Source organism: Dryas octopetala, chromosome 2, assembly GCF_963921425.1.
Source record: "Dryas octopetala chromosome 2, drDryOcto1.1, whole genome shotgun sequence".
Taxonomy (NCBI): domain Eukaryota; kingdom Viridiplantae; phylum Streptophyta; class Magnoliopsida; order Rosales; family Rosaceae; genus Dryas; species Dryas octopetala.
The window spans coordinates 19,089,080-19,104,450 of NC_141367.1; the positions used below are offsets into that span (position 1 = coordinate 19,089,080).

A 15,371-nucleotide genomic window follows, 5' to 3' on the forward strand; every position below is an offset into this window, starting at 1 on the left:
AAATTTCTCTTTGCACACCCTTTTTTGAAAAAAAAAAAAAAACTCAAGAGAAAAGACCATTTGGCCCTTCCCTCACCCACACACCCCCATCCATTTTTCTTTTTGCACACCCTCCCTAAACAGAAAAAAAAAAAACACACACACACCCAAAACTCACACACCACATCCCCATCTCCCCCCCCCCGTACACACCCCCTCCCCACCTCTCCACCATGCTGCACCACCCTCGCGCAGCACCACCACCGTGCGCCGCCCACCACCCTGCTGCACCAACCTCCCCGCGCCCACCACCATGCTGCACTACCATCCCCGCGCGCAGCACCACCACCTTGCGCCCACCACCCTGCTGCACCACCCTCCCCGCGCGCAGCACCACCACCGTGCGCCCACCACCCTGCTGCACCACTCTCCCCGTGCCCACCACCATGCACCACCCCTCTCTCTCCTCCCTGCTGCACCACCCTCCCCGCGCGCAGCGCCCAACCCAGCCCGACCTCCTCCCTCCCCTCCACCCAGCCCCGGCCCCACTCTCTCTCCTTCCCTCTCTCTCTTTCTCTGTTAACACACCCGCGCAGCACCTTCTGCACCACCCTGCTCGCAGCAGTACCACCACCGGACCATCCTCGCGCGCAGGCCGTTCGGTAGTCATCCGCCGAAACCGGCGGGTTCGTTCGGTAGCCATCAGTCGAAGCTGTTAGTTTCGTTCGGCAGTCATTTGCCGAAACCATTAGTTTCGTTCGGTGGTTGTCTACCGAACCAACCGCAGCAACAGAGAAAGGGAGGGAAGAGAGAAGGGAGAGAGGAGAGAGGGAAGGAGAGAGAGAGAGAGATGGAGGAGCCGAGGAAGGGGCTTCCGGGCTGGTTGTGGTGGCTGTTTTGGGGGTGCTGTGGTGATGGTGCATGCGGAGAGAAAGGAAGATGGTGGTTAGTGGTGGCGCGCGGTGGTGGTGCTGCGCGCGGTGGTTATTGGGCGAGTGGAAAGGAGAAAGGGGCTGCCAGGCTTGGAAGGAAAAAAAAACAGAGGGCTGCGTGGGTGGGTGGGTGTGGTCGGGTGAGGGAGATGAAGGGGGGTGTGTGTGGCTGGGTGTGTGTGTTTTTTTTTTGTCTGTTGATAGGGTGTGCAAAAGAGAAAAAATGGAGTTGGGGTGTGTTGGGTGAGGGTAAGTGTGTCTTTTTTTAAAATTTTTTATTGTTTTTTTACAAAAGGGTGTGCAAAAAGAAAAAAAAGAGTGTAAATAGCAGCACTCTATCCAAATCGCAGTGCCCCACCTAACCTTCCTTTTTTTTTTTTTTTTTTGGACTGACTTCCTTCCTTCCTTTTCTCCGTTGATTGCTGTCTTTGCCACTCGTCTTTCCACCGACGTACCCATCTGTTTCTCCTTCACAAAAAAGCAAAAGCAAACCCCAAAACGAAAGCCCATAAAAAAAAATATATATATGAGGGAGAGAAAGGCCTGATATTCATATAACCTGCAAATACATCCATCTCTTCACGGCTTTAATCAGCTAATCATAATGTTGACATTGAAAGAGAAAGTTACAGAGAGACTCTCACGTCTCTTTGCTGATTCACCCAACTCATTATCCCCTTCTCTTCCTTCCCAACTTGAGCATCATCCTGAGGTAATTTTGTACCGTCCCTGATCTAATTATACCTCTCTTTTTTGTTTTTCTTAATGTATTTTCTTGGTTTAAATGATTGAGCTTGATGGGTTTGTTAGGAATGTTGATTTCATGATGTGATCTTTCTTGTTTAAGAATTTTGAGATCTGGGTGTCTTACATAACGTAGTTTTGCAGTTGGATTATATGTTGTAATATGGTTCTGCTTTGATTTTGTCTAGTTGAGATCTCATGGGAAAGAAGGGAATGCCAATATTTTAGTGATCTGAAGCTAAATATATTCATGTAATTCATATAACTGCCAAAACAATAGAGTTGGGTCATCACTTATTGTAGTTATTATGATGATAATCTGCCTTGACATTTGAAAAGAGAGTCTTATGACCTTTTTTGGGAGAAGCTTAGCTCCATTTGTAATTCGTTTCAAATTCTTCGTCCTTCTTGAGTTCCAAAAGTTTATCTTAGCCATGCATGCTAAAAGTTATGGTTTAGTTGAGTTGATTTCTTTTTTTCTTTTTCTGGGAATAATCATTGTTGATTTCTTTTTTCTGCTTTCTCTATCTTTACATTTTTCAAGCAGAAGGTTGTTTCTCGAAATTTGACTTGTTCTATGTATCATGATTTTTGATATGAGGTCTTCAAATGTGTAGGCCGGACCTTATTCTAAAGGGGGTAAAACAGCATCTTCATACTTTTCCTACATTATCCCATCAGTAGGCCTTGGTGGATCCAGATCAGACAAGCATCAACCCTTCCTCCCTGTTAGTAATGGAAACTTTGAATCCCAAGATGAACCATTAGATACATATGTAGAATGTCGTTCACCAAGTGCGATGAAGGAAACAGAAAGTAATCAAGAAAACGATGAAGACCATGCTTCTAGAGGGAGCACCAGTGGTTCTGAAGGGTTTGAAGAAGCAACTGACCAGCATAGTCCACAGAAGCCTCCACCCAATCTCATGGATGACTCTGTCTTTATTTCGTCACACTTGCATGAATTCTTGCTGTCATCTCTTCCTAATATAGTGAAAGGATGCCAATGGGTTTTGCTGTACAGGTAAGTTTCTTGAGGAGTTTGTAGCCTGTATTAGAAGTAGTGTTATTGCATTTGGATTTTGATCAGTATCAATTCTTTCGAATGAAGGGCAGTACGTTGAAACATGGTATATCACTCCGTACACTTATCCGCAACAGTTCTGCCCTTTCTGGTCCTTGTTTGCTGGTATGTTAATACCTCTGCCAATGAGATGTGAAAATTGGTACAATTAAATCATTTGTTGGAATGTGAAGACAATGTGTATTGTATTTATTCTTTTTTAGATTTCTGGAGATATGAAAGGTGCTGTGTTCGGCGGACTTCTAGAGGGCCCCTTGAAACCTACGGCAAAGAGAAAATATCAAGTAAGCATGCTTGTAACTTTACAAGTATTGATATTATAAACTTCTTTTATTTATGCGTCTGCACTCTCTTTCTTTTACTTTTTAATATAAACATCTTCTTACCCGTGCTTTTTGGTTATAGGGAACAAACCAAACATTTGTTTTTACAACCATATATGGTGAGCCAAGGCTGTTTAGACCAACTGGTAAGCAATTTGTCCTATTTTGGAAGATTTAGCGATAAAAATTTGGAGTTGATATGTATTTTGGGTTACAAGAAAAGATAACTGATGGTGTGCATATCAAGACCACTAGCTCTTGGGTAGGTATTAGGAGATGCTAATGATACCTCAGTCTGACAGTGGGTGGCTCTTGTTGTGAAACTTGAAATATGCTAGATTTAATAGTAGTTGCTGAAGCTGTGTCTAATTTGTAATATAGGAGCCAACCGATATTATTACATGTGTTTGAATGACATGCTAGCTCTTGGGGGTGGTGGTGACTTTGCTTTACGATTAGATGGAGATCTGTAAGTCACTTTTCCAATGCTCTGTTTGGACTTCTTTCCAGTAGCCAGGTGGTGAAATACTTACAGATTCATTTCTCGTAATTGTAAACTGTTTTTTGAAAAAGGTTAAGCGGATCAAGCGGAGCATGTGAAACATTTGGGAACTTATGCTTGGCGCATAACCCAGAGTTTGAGTTGAAGAATGTCGAGGTAACCTCATTATATTACTCTTTTTGGCTGGATCATATATCAATTTGTCATTTTATATGAGCAACCTCTTTGTGTTGGTGTTTGTTATTTTAAGCATAACTTTGAAAAAATTATGATAATAACGAAAGCAAAACCTTCATAAATATTAAATCATGGCCCAAATAATTAAGTAGAATGATAAAATTACTACCGAAACTTGTATAATCATAGTATTCCCTTGGCCAAAACCAATTTTCACCTCTTATTCAAATGATAGTATTTGAAAGTATTCACCACTCTATTAGAGCTATATAGTATATTAAAATGGACACGTTTTTTTTTTCATTGAAAGGACACTTCCCACTGTTACAGGGATCTCGACCTCTTACATTCCACTATCCCGAATTGCAGGAGCCAAAATATGGTGCATTTGCACCCTGGATTGCTAAAATTTACATCTCTATTACAAAATGCAACTTTAATTTTCAACAAAAAAGTTAAATAGAAAACATTGTTAGTTATTAACCAAGAAAAGTATGCAAAGAGTTTTTTTTTTTGTTTTGTTATCTGTAATATACAGTAATACATTCTTACTGAATCAATTCTTATATAGACTTGATTAAAAACACTTACAGTATCAAAGCAACCTTAATTGATTTATGCTCTTTTTTTTTTTTTTTTTTTTCTCTTTCCAACATATGTTGACATTTTACAATGTGTCATGATCTTAGCTGCAAATTTTAACTTTACCTCCATTAATTTTACCCAACTACGTACTTACGCATTCCTTTACATATGCAGCTTTGGGGGTTTACACATGCTTCACGCTACCTTACCTGATACAAGACCAAGAATCCAAGATGGTTTTACTCATCTGTATCTGTGTATTTGTTGGTGATCACATTCTTTATTCATTTTCTTCTAGTTTGATCCCCAATTCAATAGGAGGGCTTTATATAACATGGAATGATAAGGCTTTAGGAAAGTAATTAGATTTGAAGTGTTAGCTCATGGGGTTAATTGCTATGCTACAATTACACAAAAAAAGTGTAGTATGCATATTTGAACAGCTATTGATATATGAATCATATGATCCCAAATGTTTTGATTATTTATGATAGTATTTTATTTTGTTAATATTTATGATTCTCCTGAGTCGTATTTATTTTTAACAAGATATTGACATGTTACACATCATGTGGTGATTTCCAAATTTGTCATCATGAAGTGATTTAAATTTGGGAAGAGTTTTTGTGACTTAGTGCTGGACTGTAGAATTCTCTCATGCATCCCCATGTATTTTTTTTTTCCAGCTAATCGACCTCAACTCACAAAAAGAAACAAAATATTCTATCACGTCGTTGTAGTTTACTGGGATGTACTTTACTACATTGTTCAAGTTCATTAGCAGCATCATACTCTGAAGATGCATGAACCATGCTCATATAAAGCCTCCTGGAACAGGGGGGGAATAGTGAAAAGAACCATGCACAGTGCAACATCAAATTATTTTCTCAAAATTTTAATCCACGAGAATGTGGTATTGGTGACAAACACGACTTCATTTTATCAACAACAACTGAATATACCAACTAGCTAGTGGTAGTTTGCGCTCTAGTGTGCATATTTTGTGTGACGGGCCCATTAGCATCCTTTTGGAAATGCTGGTTTTGTTTTCATCTATGGTATTTATAGATAAAATAAGAAAATGTTGAAAACAGTTTTTAATTCGCAAACCAAAACCCTGTTTTGTTTTCATCTATGGTATTATAGATAAAACATGGAAGAAAATTTTGAAAACAGTCTTAATTCGCAAACCATAAAGGGTTTTTTCATGCGACATTTTGTAATATGTTCATGGAGACATCTTGCATGGGTCGATCAATCAGCCATGCATTTCTTTTTTAATGCTTATACAAATGGGATAGGCCCACTACGGTTTAGAGAGTTTAAGATCTAGGTTAACATTCATTTGTTGAGGATACATTACTGTAACTGCAATGCAGTAGTGAAATTACATTGTGCAACTACAAATTACAGAATTGCAAGTGCTATTTAGTTACTACGTACCATTGAGAAAGGACCCATTGTTACAAAATATAGGTTTTAGGCTTCTTCTAGATAATAAAAATATGTACTAGCAAACCTTAAATTAATCCATCCATGAAATAGGATGGCACACTTGGGATGTTCTAGAAGGGTGGAATCTCATTAAGAACATATGGAAATAATAATACAACGTTAGTGATCAAAAGTATGATGCTAAGATAATCAAAAATCTCTTAAGCATATTCCACTATTTCAATCTCAGTTTTTTCTTTTTCCTATTTTTCCTTTTCTCCCTGGAAAAATGTTTAAAGCTCATCTGACACTACACATGGAAATACAGCAGAATGCCGAAAGGTACACTTTGCCTGAAACCTGTCCATTGATTCGGACCAACAAGATAAATCAAATAACCATCGGATTATCACCCACTTCAGCTAACCAGCAGTCTGCAGGCACCCTTAATCAGTCGACTTGCAAGATGGGGCAACTTTAATACACTTCAGGACTCCATTGAGGACTCCAATGCTTCATCACCACCCGGAAGGCCAAAAATGCGGAGGTTTCGGTCCATCGATCCTACTGCAATATATTTTGCATCTGGGCCAAATTTTACGCTAGTTGCTTTACCTACAACCACACAAGAATGTAATGGACATCAGGAATTAATTCGAATTTAAGGCCAAAACCAACAATTGACAGGTGAGTGAAAGAGAAATAACCTGTGCCAGATATATCAGGAAAAGTTTTGATGGTGTTCCATTCTGATTTGACACTAGTAGCTTGGATGACTCTGCAAAAGTACAAGACCCAAAATCAGTGTTCAAAAGTTGCCTGGAAAGTACTGAATTGACATTAGGAGATGAGCGTTTAGAAAATAAAATGTACTTCAAATTCAAAGTTAATACTTAACAGATCTCTTTAAAGAATATCAAGCTTACGCCGGCTTGACAAAATATACAATGTCAGCTTTCTAACATCCATTCTTAGAGAAATATGGCTACTTTGGGACAAATTAAGCAATTAATTACTATTATGCCAAATTAAAGCTCCTTAGGACCATCAAACTAATGTCTAGTAAATCAAAAGCCAGTGATCCATTTTATATTTTCTTCAATGGAGAAGAAAGGGAGGGAGAACTGAGAAGGCAGGTGGAGCAGGGCAAATGGATTTGTTTGGTATGCCATAATTGCCCTCATAAGATTACAATTTGTATGATACTACTATGATAATATATTAAGCTTCTTAATATTATTAATATAAACGAAAATGCATATGTACATCAAACTAGTAAAATGCGAATTCAGCATTTGCCTAATATAGAATTGTTCAGCTTGTTAATCCAACAATGTACGGTTTTTTAAACACCGACCTTATATCAGAGCCTGCAGCTGCAAGGTAACTTCCACTGAAGTCGAATTCAACTGCAAGGATCAGAAACAGAGCTTCCATTATACTCCATTCTTCTAGGCAAGACTTGTATGATAATAAAAGCAAATCTAAGCTAAGAAACATTTTCCACTTCATTAGTACTAATAAAGGATCCCAAACAATGGGAAAATAGTACACACTATAACAAAAAAAGCAAATAACCTCGAAAACTTCTCTCAACTAGCACAAAAAAAAGAATCAGATATGCATGTAAGATGTCAAGTCGATTCAACTGACTTTTTACAAAGTGACAGTATGTCAATGAAATGCTTGTCATTGCTTGATTTCTAAAAAGAAACTATGAGCAGAAAGGAATGGAGATATACATACCACAGTTTGTTGGTGTGTCAGGACCATATGGAGTGAACGTCCTGAAGTTCCTCAATTTGCGTAGATCCCACAACTTAATGCCATCACTAGCTGCAGTCTGTCCAATTCAAATGTAAAATATCAGGACATGGTATTATCAGAACTTAATACCAGACTGCCATCACTAGCTGCAGTCTGGTATCATCTACCTTTTTTTTTTTTTATCCCCTTGGTGGAGCACCTACCGCGAGAAAGTAACCATTTTCAGAGAAGGAGATGGAAGTTACGGCACCAACATGTCCATCAAACTTTGCAACATTTGTCTGTTAATCAATAGAAGTAAAGAAAGTAAAATCAGAAGAATTGAAAAATGAAGGTTAAATGTAGAAGAAAATAACTACATAACGTACCTGACTTTTTACATCCCAAATTTTAACAAGAGCCTCTGAGGTGCCAGTTCCAAGGATGAGACCATCAGGATGAAATGCCACAGATGTATAGCCCTCATGTGCTGAAGTGTCCTCGACCTAAAGAGCCAAAGAAGTTTTTATTGCATCATCAGGGAACTTGAAGGTGAAGAAAAGATTAAATAACTCTGCTTTGAAACACCCATCCCTCTGGCCCCTCCTCTCTGCCCCCCCCCCCCCCCCCCCCCAAAAAAAAAAAAAAAACAAGTACTTGAAAGTTATTTTAAATCAAAGATTTATCCCATTCTCTTTTTCCATTTTTTAGTAACCACAATCAATTTAGAAGCACATATAAGCCTACAAACATGTGTCTATTTAATCAGCCAAAAATATTTTAAAGAAGCTTCTACACTTTATCAATTCATGAAATACAATGAGCTGCATATATAACATATAAAATGAGCTAAATAAAGATATCGAAACAGAAGTTTAAGCATTTGTACAGTACTGTCTCACAATAGAAGATGATCTTAAATAGAACACTACTCAACATAGTACACGATTCCGAAGCATGAGAGAGAGAGAGAGAGAGAGAGAGAGAGAGAGAGAGAGAGAGAGAGAGAGAGAGAGAGAGAGAGATTATAACCTGTGTTAGACATAACCCAGATGAAAGATCGTAAAAGCACCATGTATTATCAAGAGAAGCGGTCACGAAGTAGTTATTGGTGGCATGTACAGTAACAGCTTGCACCTGAAAATTTTTAGACGCATTAATATAGACAGCACATAACCAATACAGCATAGCAATACATTACATTGTCCCAAACAAATATCCAATAAAAAAGAGGATTGCCAAATAGAAGTTTTCTTTTTTTTAAAACAGACATTATTCATTAATGGTATCAAATATCTTATATAAAGCAACAATTCCACAACACAGAATACAGAACACCCCAAGAAAGTATGAGAATAACGTGGTTGTTGAAGTACTGAAAGTATATTCATGTTATTCCAACAAATCAAGCAGATGACAAGTGTCCAAATTTTTCTTCCACTTCCTATCTCTCTCAGGTCAATGGCCTGCAATTCAGAATGATAAACTCAATTTGGAAACCTACACTATGGGTCGAAATCTTCTAGGCTTACAAGAAGTTCGCCTTTTTCATTTTTCAATTTTCTGCTCATTACATTTTTTGTGAACTTAAAAGGGTTTTAGCTTCGCACATATTTTGGTAAAAACATGTTACGGAACAAGGTTGAGTCAAAACTCATTTACCTCGGCGGTATGATCCTTCAAAACGTGGGCACAGTTATAGTTTCCATCATCAGCCCCTTGCCATATGCGAACTGTCTGCAATATCAAGGGGAAAAAAAGATATGATAACATCAAAAGATGGATTATACTAGATTGCATATCTGTTAAGTTACACCCTTTAAAATCTAGATTGCAAGCATGTAAATGTTGTGTCGACTACAAGTTTTGTTATTCCTTTCTGAACTTGTTCCTTCTCTTCCTTCCTCAAGATAGGTTGGTCACCAACCCAGTTACATTACGTAAAGCCATATAAAGAAATCTAGTATATCAATTAAATTCTTGTAGGTCCATATAATGAAACATAAAAAATCCGAGTATGCAAAATTAATCAGTGGCCAGGTGAACATCCATACCGAATAATATGCAAAGCTAACAATTAAAGTTTTGAAGATAAAATAAAATAGTAATCAAAATATAAACAAATCAATACAAGTATTAAAGATGCCACCAGTTCATAACCATGAAAACAGAAGAGAACAAAACTAATGCAGCTTACCTTGTCTGCTGACCCAGTTATGAACAGATCATCCCGAGCTACAAATTTCACACTGGTAACCTACCAAAGAAAAGATGCACAATCATTCAATATGCATTAATGAAATGAATATCCAGCAATTGTTTGATACAGAATAACAGTTGTAACCTTCTTTGAATGACCACTAAGTGTAGATAAGATTTGTCCTGAGGGTTGATCAAAGATTACAGCATTTGTATCAACCCCTCCAGTTGCAATGATGTCCTGCCATGGAAAAGAAAGAAGAGCTTTGATCAGCAAAGTGGAAGCATAACTGAGTTAACTAATTTGCCCCAGCCTGCTACTGATAGCTAGAGCACGAAAACAATTCCCCCAAAGGGAAGGGAGAAAAAAAAGAAATATGAAATAAGTAGAAAGGCTGATAACTTGGACAGGGGGGAAAAATATTCAAATGCAACAGAAAGACAGTTTGAGAAATCATGCTCCAACATCTCACCCCATACACAATGTCAGATTCTTACAAGATCAACTAGTTTTTTCTCTAAAAACAAAACAAAAGGGAAAGAAAAAAGGGCAAGATCCCAACTTTTAATGTGCAGGGGCAAATCTTAAAGATTCTAGTAACAACAGTATTCGGAAGTCGCATATGAATGAATTGTATAACATTTCATCAATTATCCAAGCTTTATTGAAGGAACAGAGGTTCTCTTGAATAGAAAACAACCCACCTTAATCGTGAGGGTTTACATCTAATCTTTGTTTAATAACTCACCAAGTTAAAACCACAAATTATGCAGCAAATGTACGTTATGGGCAAAACCTGATATAAACTCAGCTTTTCAAGACACCAATACAGTCAACCGATAAACATGCAATAGTTCATCTTTGAGTGCAGCAGAATGCAGAACTATTACATGCACCACAGGAGGCCTTCAAGAAATTGAGGAAATCAAGGATGACACGAACTATTACAACAATCAAACCCCTGACATGACCAGGAGAGGCTTTGTTTTACATAGGGAAGACATAATTATCAGTAATAAGCTAAAGCTAAAGTTTGGCATATATACTAAGCCAAAAAATTTCATCCTTCTTGGGTATTGGTTTTCAAGGTTTTAGCACTAAATATTAGTAAGACAAACAGGCCAGGCAAGATGAATAACTTTTTCCATATATATACCTTGTAGGAAAAGCATGCAAAAGATCCTCAAAACAGGAGAACTTTCAGATTCAATGAATTTTAAAATGTACCTTCAAAACTTATTTTCTTCATTTAGCTGAATTTTTCTTTGGACAAGTTCTATGGGAGTATAATAAAACTTAAGCTCTATGGAAACACTACTGCAAAACAAATGCATTGAAAAAAGTATCTAGTCAGGTTGAAGAGCAAAAGCATGCAGTGACCATTATGCAAGGCATTCTCTTAAAAATTCATACCAAACCTTGGCACCAGCTTAGGCTCTGGATGCTAAGACTCTTTTACTGGAGTCTAATTCAAAGTGATGCTTGAACTAAATAAATAATATAAGAATAATAAGCCAAACCTTGTTATGATGAATATCAATGGATAAAATTCCTGGTTTGTTCGTCTTATGAAGGGGATGACTAGATATCTGAGTATACCTCTCCAAAGCAATAACAGGAGCCAATGTTGGGGATATCTGAACAGAAACCCACATAAGATAAAAACAAGAACTATCAGAACTTGTCAAATAAATGCTGTGAGAACACCTGAACTTTATCAACATATTTTCTCAATAAAAGTTAACAAAAACCACAAATGGAGACTAACCTATTAAAAATTCAGCAAATGATATCCTACAAATAAGTGAAATGCAAAAGTTTCATAAACAGTACCTGCCGCTTCTTCCTCTGCTGTGAAAGAGCCGTATTACAATCAGTCAGCTCAGCTAGGATACTGGCAGATATTCCAGGGCGTATACTCCTCGCACCAGGTCCCACCTGGTCATCAGCAACTATAGAAGAAAATGGACATTGAGTGAGTTAGCAGATTGATTTATGAAATTATATTGGATGCACCAAGAAGCATACAAAAAAAGAACCTGGTTTTCCATTGCTATGAACAGAAGCATTTACTGTAACTGCTGATGGTGCTGACATGGGAATTTGTCTTTCGGCCTGAGCAAGTAATGACCTTGCTTCATCCCTTTCTTTTTTAAGTCTTGCAATAACACGGCAAGCAGCATCATGCTGCCAAAATACAACGGATTACTAAAATTAGGTCATTCAACCACACAAAGTCATATTCCATTTATAATAAAATAAAATAAAAAATTACCAACAAAGTGCAAAAAGACATATATGCTACCTATGTAGATTTGAAAGAAAAAAAATAAAGGAAACAAGACCAAAAAAACCCTGAAACCCATAGTCCTCTTCAATTCTTAAGAACTTTCCTTAATCAAAACCAAATCATGAAATTACCGTAATGTGAATTTAACAAAAAAACAATGACCTTCTTGCATAAAGTTCAATGAATTGTCTATTTGTCTATCACATTACAGTAAAGTTGACTTCAATACATAATTTCACAAAGTGGGAGAAAAATAATAGAAAAAGTCATCTACAGAATCCTGAGGGAGGGGTAATACTCTCTTTTTAAATATCTAACATGTTATGTTGCCGAACTTTGAATCAAAACTGCATATTCTAACATGATTCCACCTTATGGAAACAAAAACAATGATTACACCTAATCAAAGGTCAGGATTCATGGTCTAGCAACATAACATGCTAGACTCCCTGGAAACATTGACCATTTCCATCACTTTACTCCTGTCAACAAGACAATTGTATAAAAAATGGACATATATATGTAGGGAATGAGTCAAATGACCATAATCAAGAATAAAAGATTTCAAGATGGTTGTTATTTTCAGAAGCCTGAATAAAGTTGGATTCTTCTGAGGTTTCTGCATGTAAAGCCTCAAGGGACAACAAATGATCTTTTTCTTGTTCAAGCAAATAGGATTTGAACCCAAGTGTTAATCCATTAAAGTACAAAATGAATGAAACAAAAAAAAGTGCACAACAGATGAAGCAAAAACAATTAAATAATGATAAATCAAAGTGCTAAAGAGTAAATATAAAAATTTAAAAGCTCAGTAAGAAGAATTACTAAAGAAGCCATTGTTCAGATAATTTCAGCACATTTCATCATGTTCCTAAGAACTCAGCTACAAAATTTTTGGAAAAAAAAAAAAAAGGAACAACATACTATCATTATTTCGCATGAACTAAAACACAATACACTGCATCAAGAAAATTATACGTAATGCAAATTATAGGAGAAAAATCACCAGGATGGCAGTACCTGATACAGAGCATGACTTAACTCTTGCCTTGCTGTATGTAGTTGTTGCTCCATTGCAAAATTGGATAGCATCAAACTATCCCATTCCTATTGGTAGGAAAGGAAAACAAAAATCCCTTTATTACAGAAACACTACATATATACAAACAATGTTTAAAAAACAATTTAGTACTTCCTATGAGATATAAAATTAGCTGAAATCAAAACAATAACATTAGCCAACACAATCAATATTAATAAAATAAAATAAAATGTTAAAGCCATAGTGTGAAATTAACACTCTATCCAAAACTAGTTGTTAAGGAAGATTCATAACTCACTAGAATAGAGCCCAAACTGCTACCACAAACAAATTGAACAAAGGCCATGTTATTTTAATAACTTGGTAGAGTGCTTGTAGCATATTTCACATGCTACCCAACACAAGGACCATTCAATTCCCCATAAATTTTATCGTAACTTCCAGTTAGGCAGTTCACAGGTGGGCTGATGCTAATGGACTCACAAAGCTTGAAATGCAGGGTTTGTTAATTGACCACACTAATCATTGCCATACTTTTGGTGGATTATAGTCAGCATCATATTCTAGCTGCCTATTTCAGGAACATTAAAACTTATACTAAAAATATATCAGTAATATTCTGGATTCAAGTTGTTTTGAGTCAAAGTTGGAAGTCATCTAGTCATGACATTTGGTAATTCTGTTTTAGTAATACTTTCCTGGTTTAACTAGAAGTTTCCGAAGATTTTAATTCTTGGTCAGCAATTCTCAAATAGACAGTTAAGAAATTTTAAAATTTTGTGTGACGTAGTCTAGATTTATCAGGGCGTTGATGACCTAGTCTAGATTCCAGTACATAATATGTGACAAAAAGGTGAAAACTGAGAGAGAGAGAGAGAGAGATGAGAGAAACCAAGTGGCAGCCTTTATTGAACAATCAAGGTACAAGGTAAATATAAATCAATATCATGTATGATAAAACATGATTTCTTTTTGGATTAGTCGTGAACACAGATTAACATACAGGGTCTGCAACAACATCCAAAGCTATAAGATAAATGTACATGACAAAAACTGAAGATAATAATAGTATAAATCAGAAGACATACATGCTGGAACATTCCAAGCATGCCAGGGATGCTAGCAGCTTGTACAGGTCTTGGCCTCACTATCTGCATGAGAAGCCATCAGAGTAAATTAACATTGAAAGCTATAAAGTTTCTTGGACACTCAGATCCCCAGATTAAAAGATCAACACAAAATTCTACGAAGAATGAAATGAAAATAAGTACATGTATTGAAATTACGCATACCTTGCCCGTTTTGACTGGCACAATATCATCAACGGTGAGAGGTTCCCCAGTTATCGGGCATTTTCCATATTCCTAGTGAGATGATACAACAACTACAACAACTTAGTCTTCTATCACATGTAGCATTCAAATTGCAATTTATTTCGAAAAATATTAAGATATAAAAAATAAGAGCTTTTTTTTTCTAGCAGCAATAAATAGCATAAACAAAATGCAACGGGCAGAAACTTAACCAAAACCAAGGAGTTTTCACATGTCTGTTTCCTCTAATTTTCCGACATTTTCTCAGTAAGCAAGCAGCGTATACTAGTAAACCAAAGCAAAACAAAACCCTAGAATGAACAGAACGAGAGAAAGGAACACACCGAGATGTGTCTCTCAATTAGACGCTTCTCGAAGAGCAACCCGGACTTCTTGGAGACCACGGGCTCTTCCGGCACCTCGCCGGAGACTGTACGGACAGCGAAGACGAAGATGAAGAAACAGAAGCGAGATCAGTTGAAGTTAACGAAGTAAAACAATGAATGCAAGAGAGAGAAAGCAAAAGAGGTTTACTTGCGCAGTTCATTGTGGCAGAGAGCGAGCTAGGGTTTGAGTCGGAGCGGTTGTGCTGCTTGTGACTCGGTGGAGTGAAGAAGGCAGCTCTAAACCCTGTCTCGTTGTGAGGAAGACTAAAGATTAAGAGAGGAGGGAGTTTGTGAAAGAAACACAATCAGGTCGATGGCTTGGATTTTATTGTATTTAGTAGGGGTACAACAGTAAAAACCATGATGATACCAAAAAAATTGGGCCCACTTCAGATGGGCCTGTGCTAACCTGGCCCAGAGTTAAATGGGTTGGCCTATGAACTGCCAAACATTAGAAAGAGAATTAAAACTAAAACTAAAACTAAAGAATTTTTTCAATCATTACGCCTATTTTGACCCTTGTCTTAATTAAGTAGATGAACTATTATTATTCATACTCAAATTTTTATTTTGTCCTTACGGCTAAAAAATATTCTTTTATTTTATCCTAATTTGGTATACAATATGACTTGGA

At 37.0% G+C, this 15,371-nt stretch overlaps 2 protein-coding genes across 2 annotated transcripts; one reads left to right on the top strand and one right to left on the bottom strand.

The window, feature by feature from the left end:
* Positions 1-1,329: 1,329 nt before the first annotated feature.
* LOC147293765 (TLD-domain containing nucleolar protein) lies at positions 1,330-4,810 on the top strand. Its single transcript, XM_086232463.1, has 8 exons — positions 1,330-1,623; positions 2,273-2,679; positions 2,772-2,844; positions 2,943-3,023; positions 3,145-3,208; positions 3,444-3,531; positions 3,636-3,720; positions 4,501-4,810. Exons 1-8 carry the CDS (start codon positions 1,516-1,518, stop codon positions 4,537-4,539), a joined length of 945 nt encoding a protein of 314 aa, XP_086088589.1. The 5' UTR covers positions 1,330-1,515; the 3' UTR covers positions 4,540-4,810.
* A 1,077-nt stretch (positions 4,811-5,887) lies between these two features.
* LOC147293766 (pre-mRNA-processing factor 19-like) lies at positions 5,888-15,013 on the bottom strand. The gene is made up of 18 exons (XM_086233398.1): positions 14,886-15,013; positions 14,696-14,781; positions 14,331-14,402; positions 14,127-14,189; positions 13,017-13,103; positions 11,746-11,893; positions 11,540-11,658; positions 11,227-11,343; positions 9,851-9,946; positions 9,704-9,763; positions 9,169-9,243; positions 8,539-8,643; positions 7,896-8,012; positions 7,731-7,808; positions 7,507-7,603; positions 7,118-7,169; positions 6,468-6,538; positions 5,888-6,375 (listed from the first exon to the last, which is right to left on the bottom strand). Exons 1-18 carry the CDS (start codon positions 14,896-14,898, stop codon positions 6,248-6,250), a joined length of 1,584 nt encoding a protein of 527 aa, XP_086089524.1. The 5' UTR covers positions 14,899-15,013; the 3' UTR covers positions 5,888-6,247.
* Between the last annotated feature and the right edge of the window lie 358 nt (positions 15,014-15,371).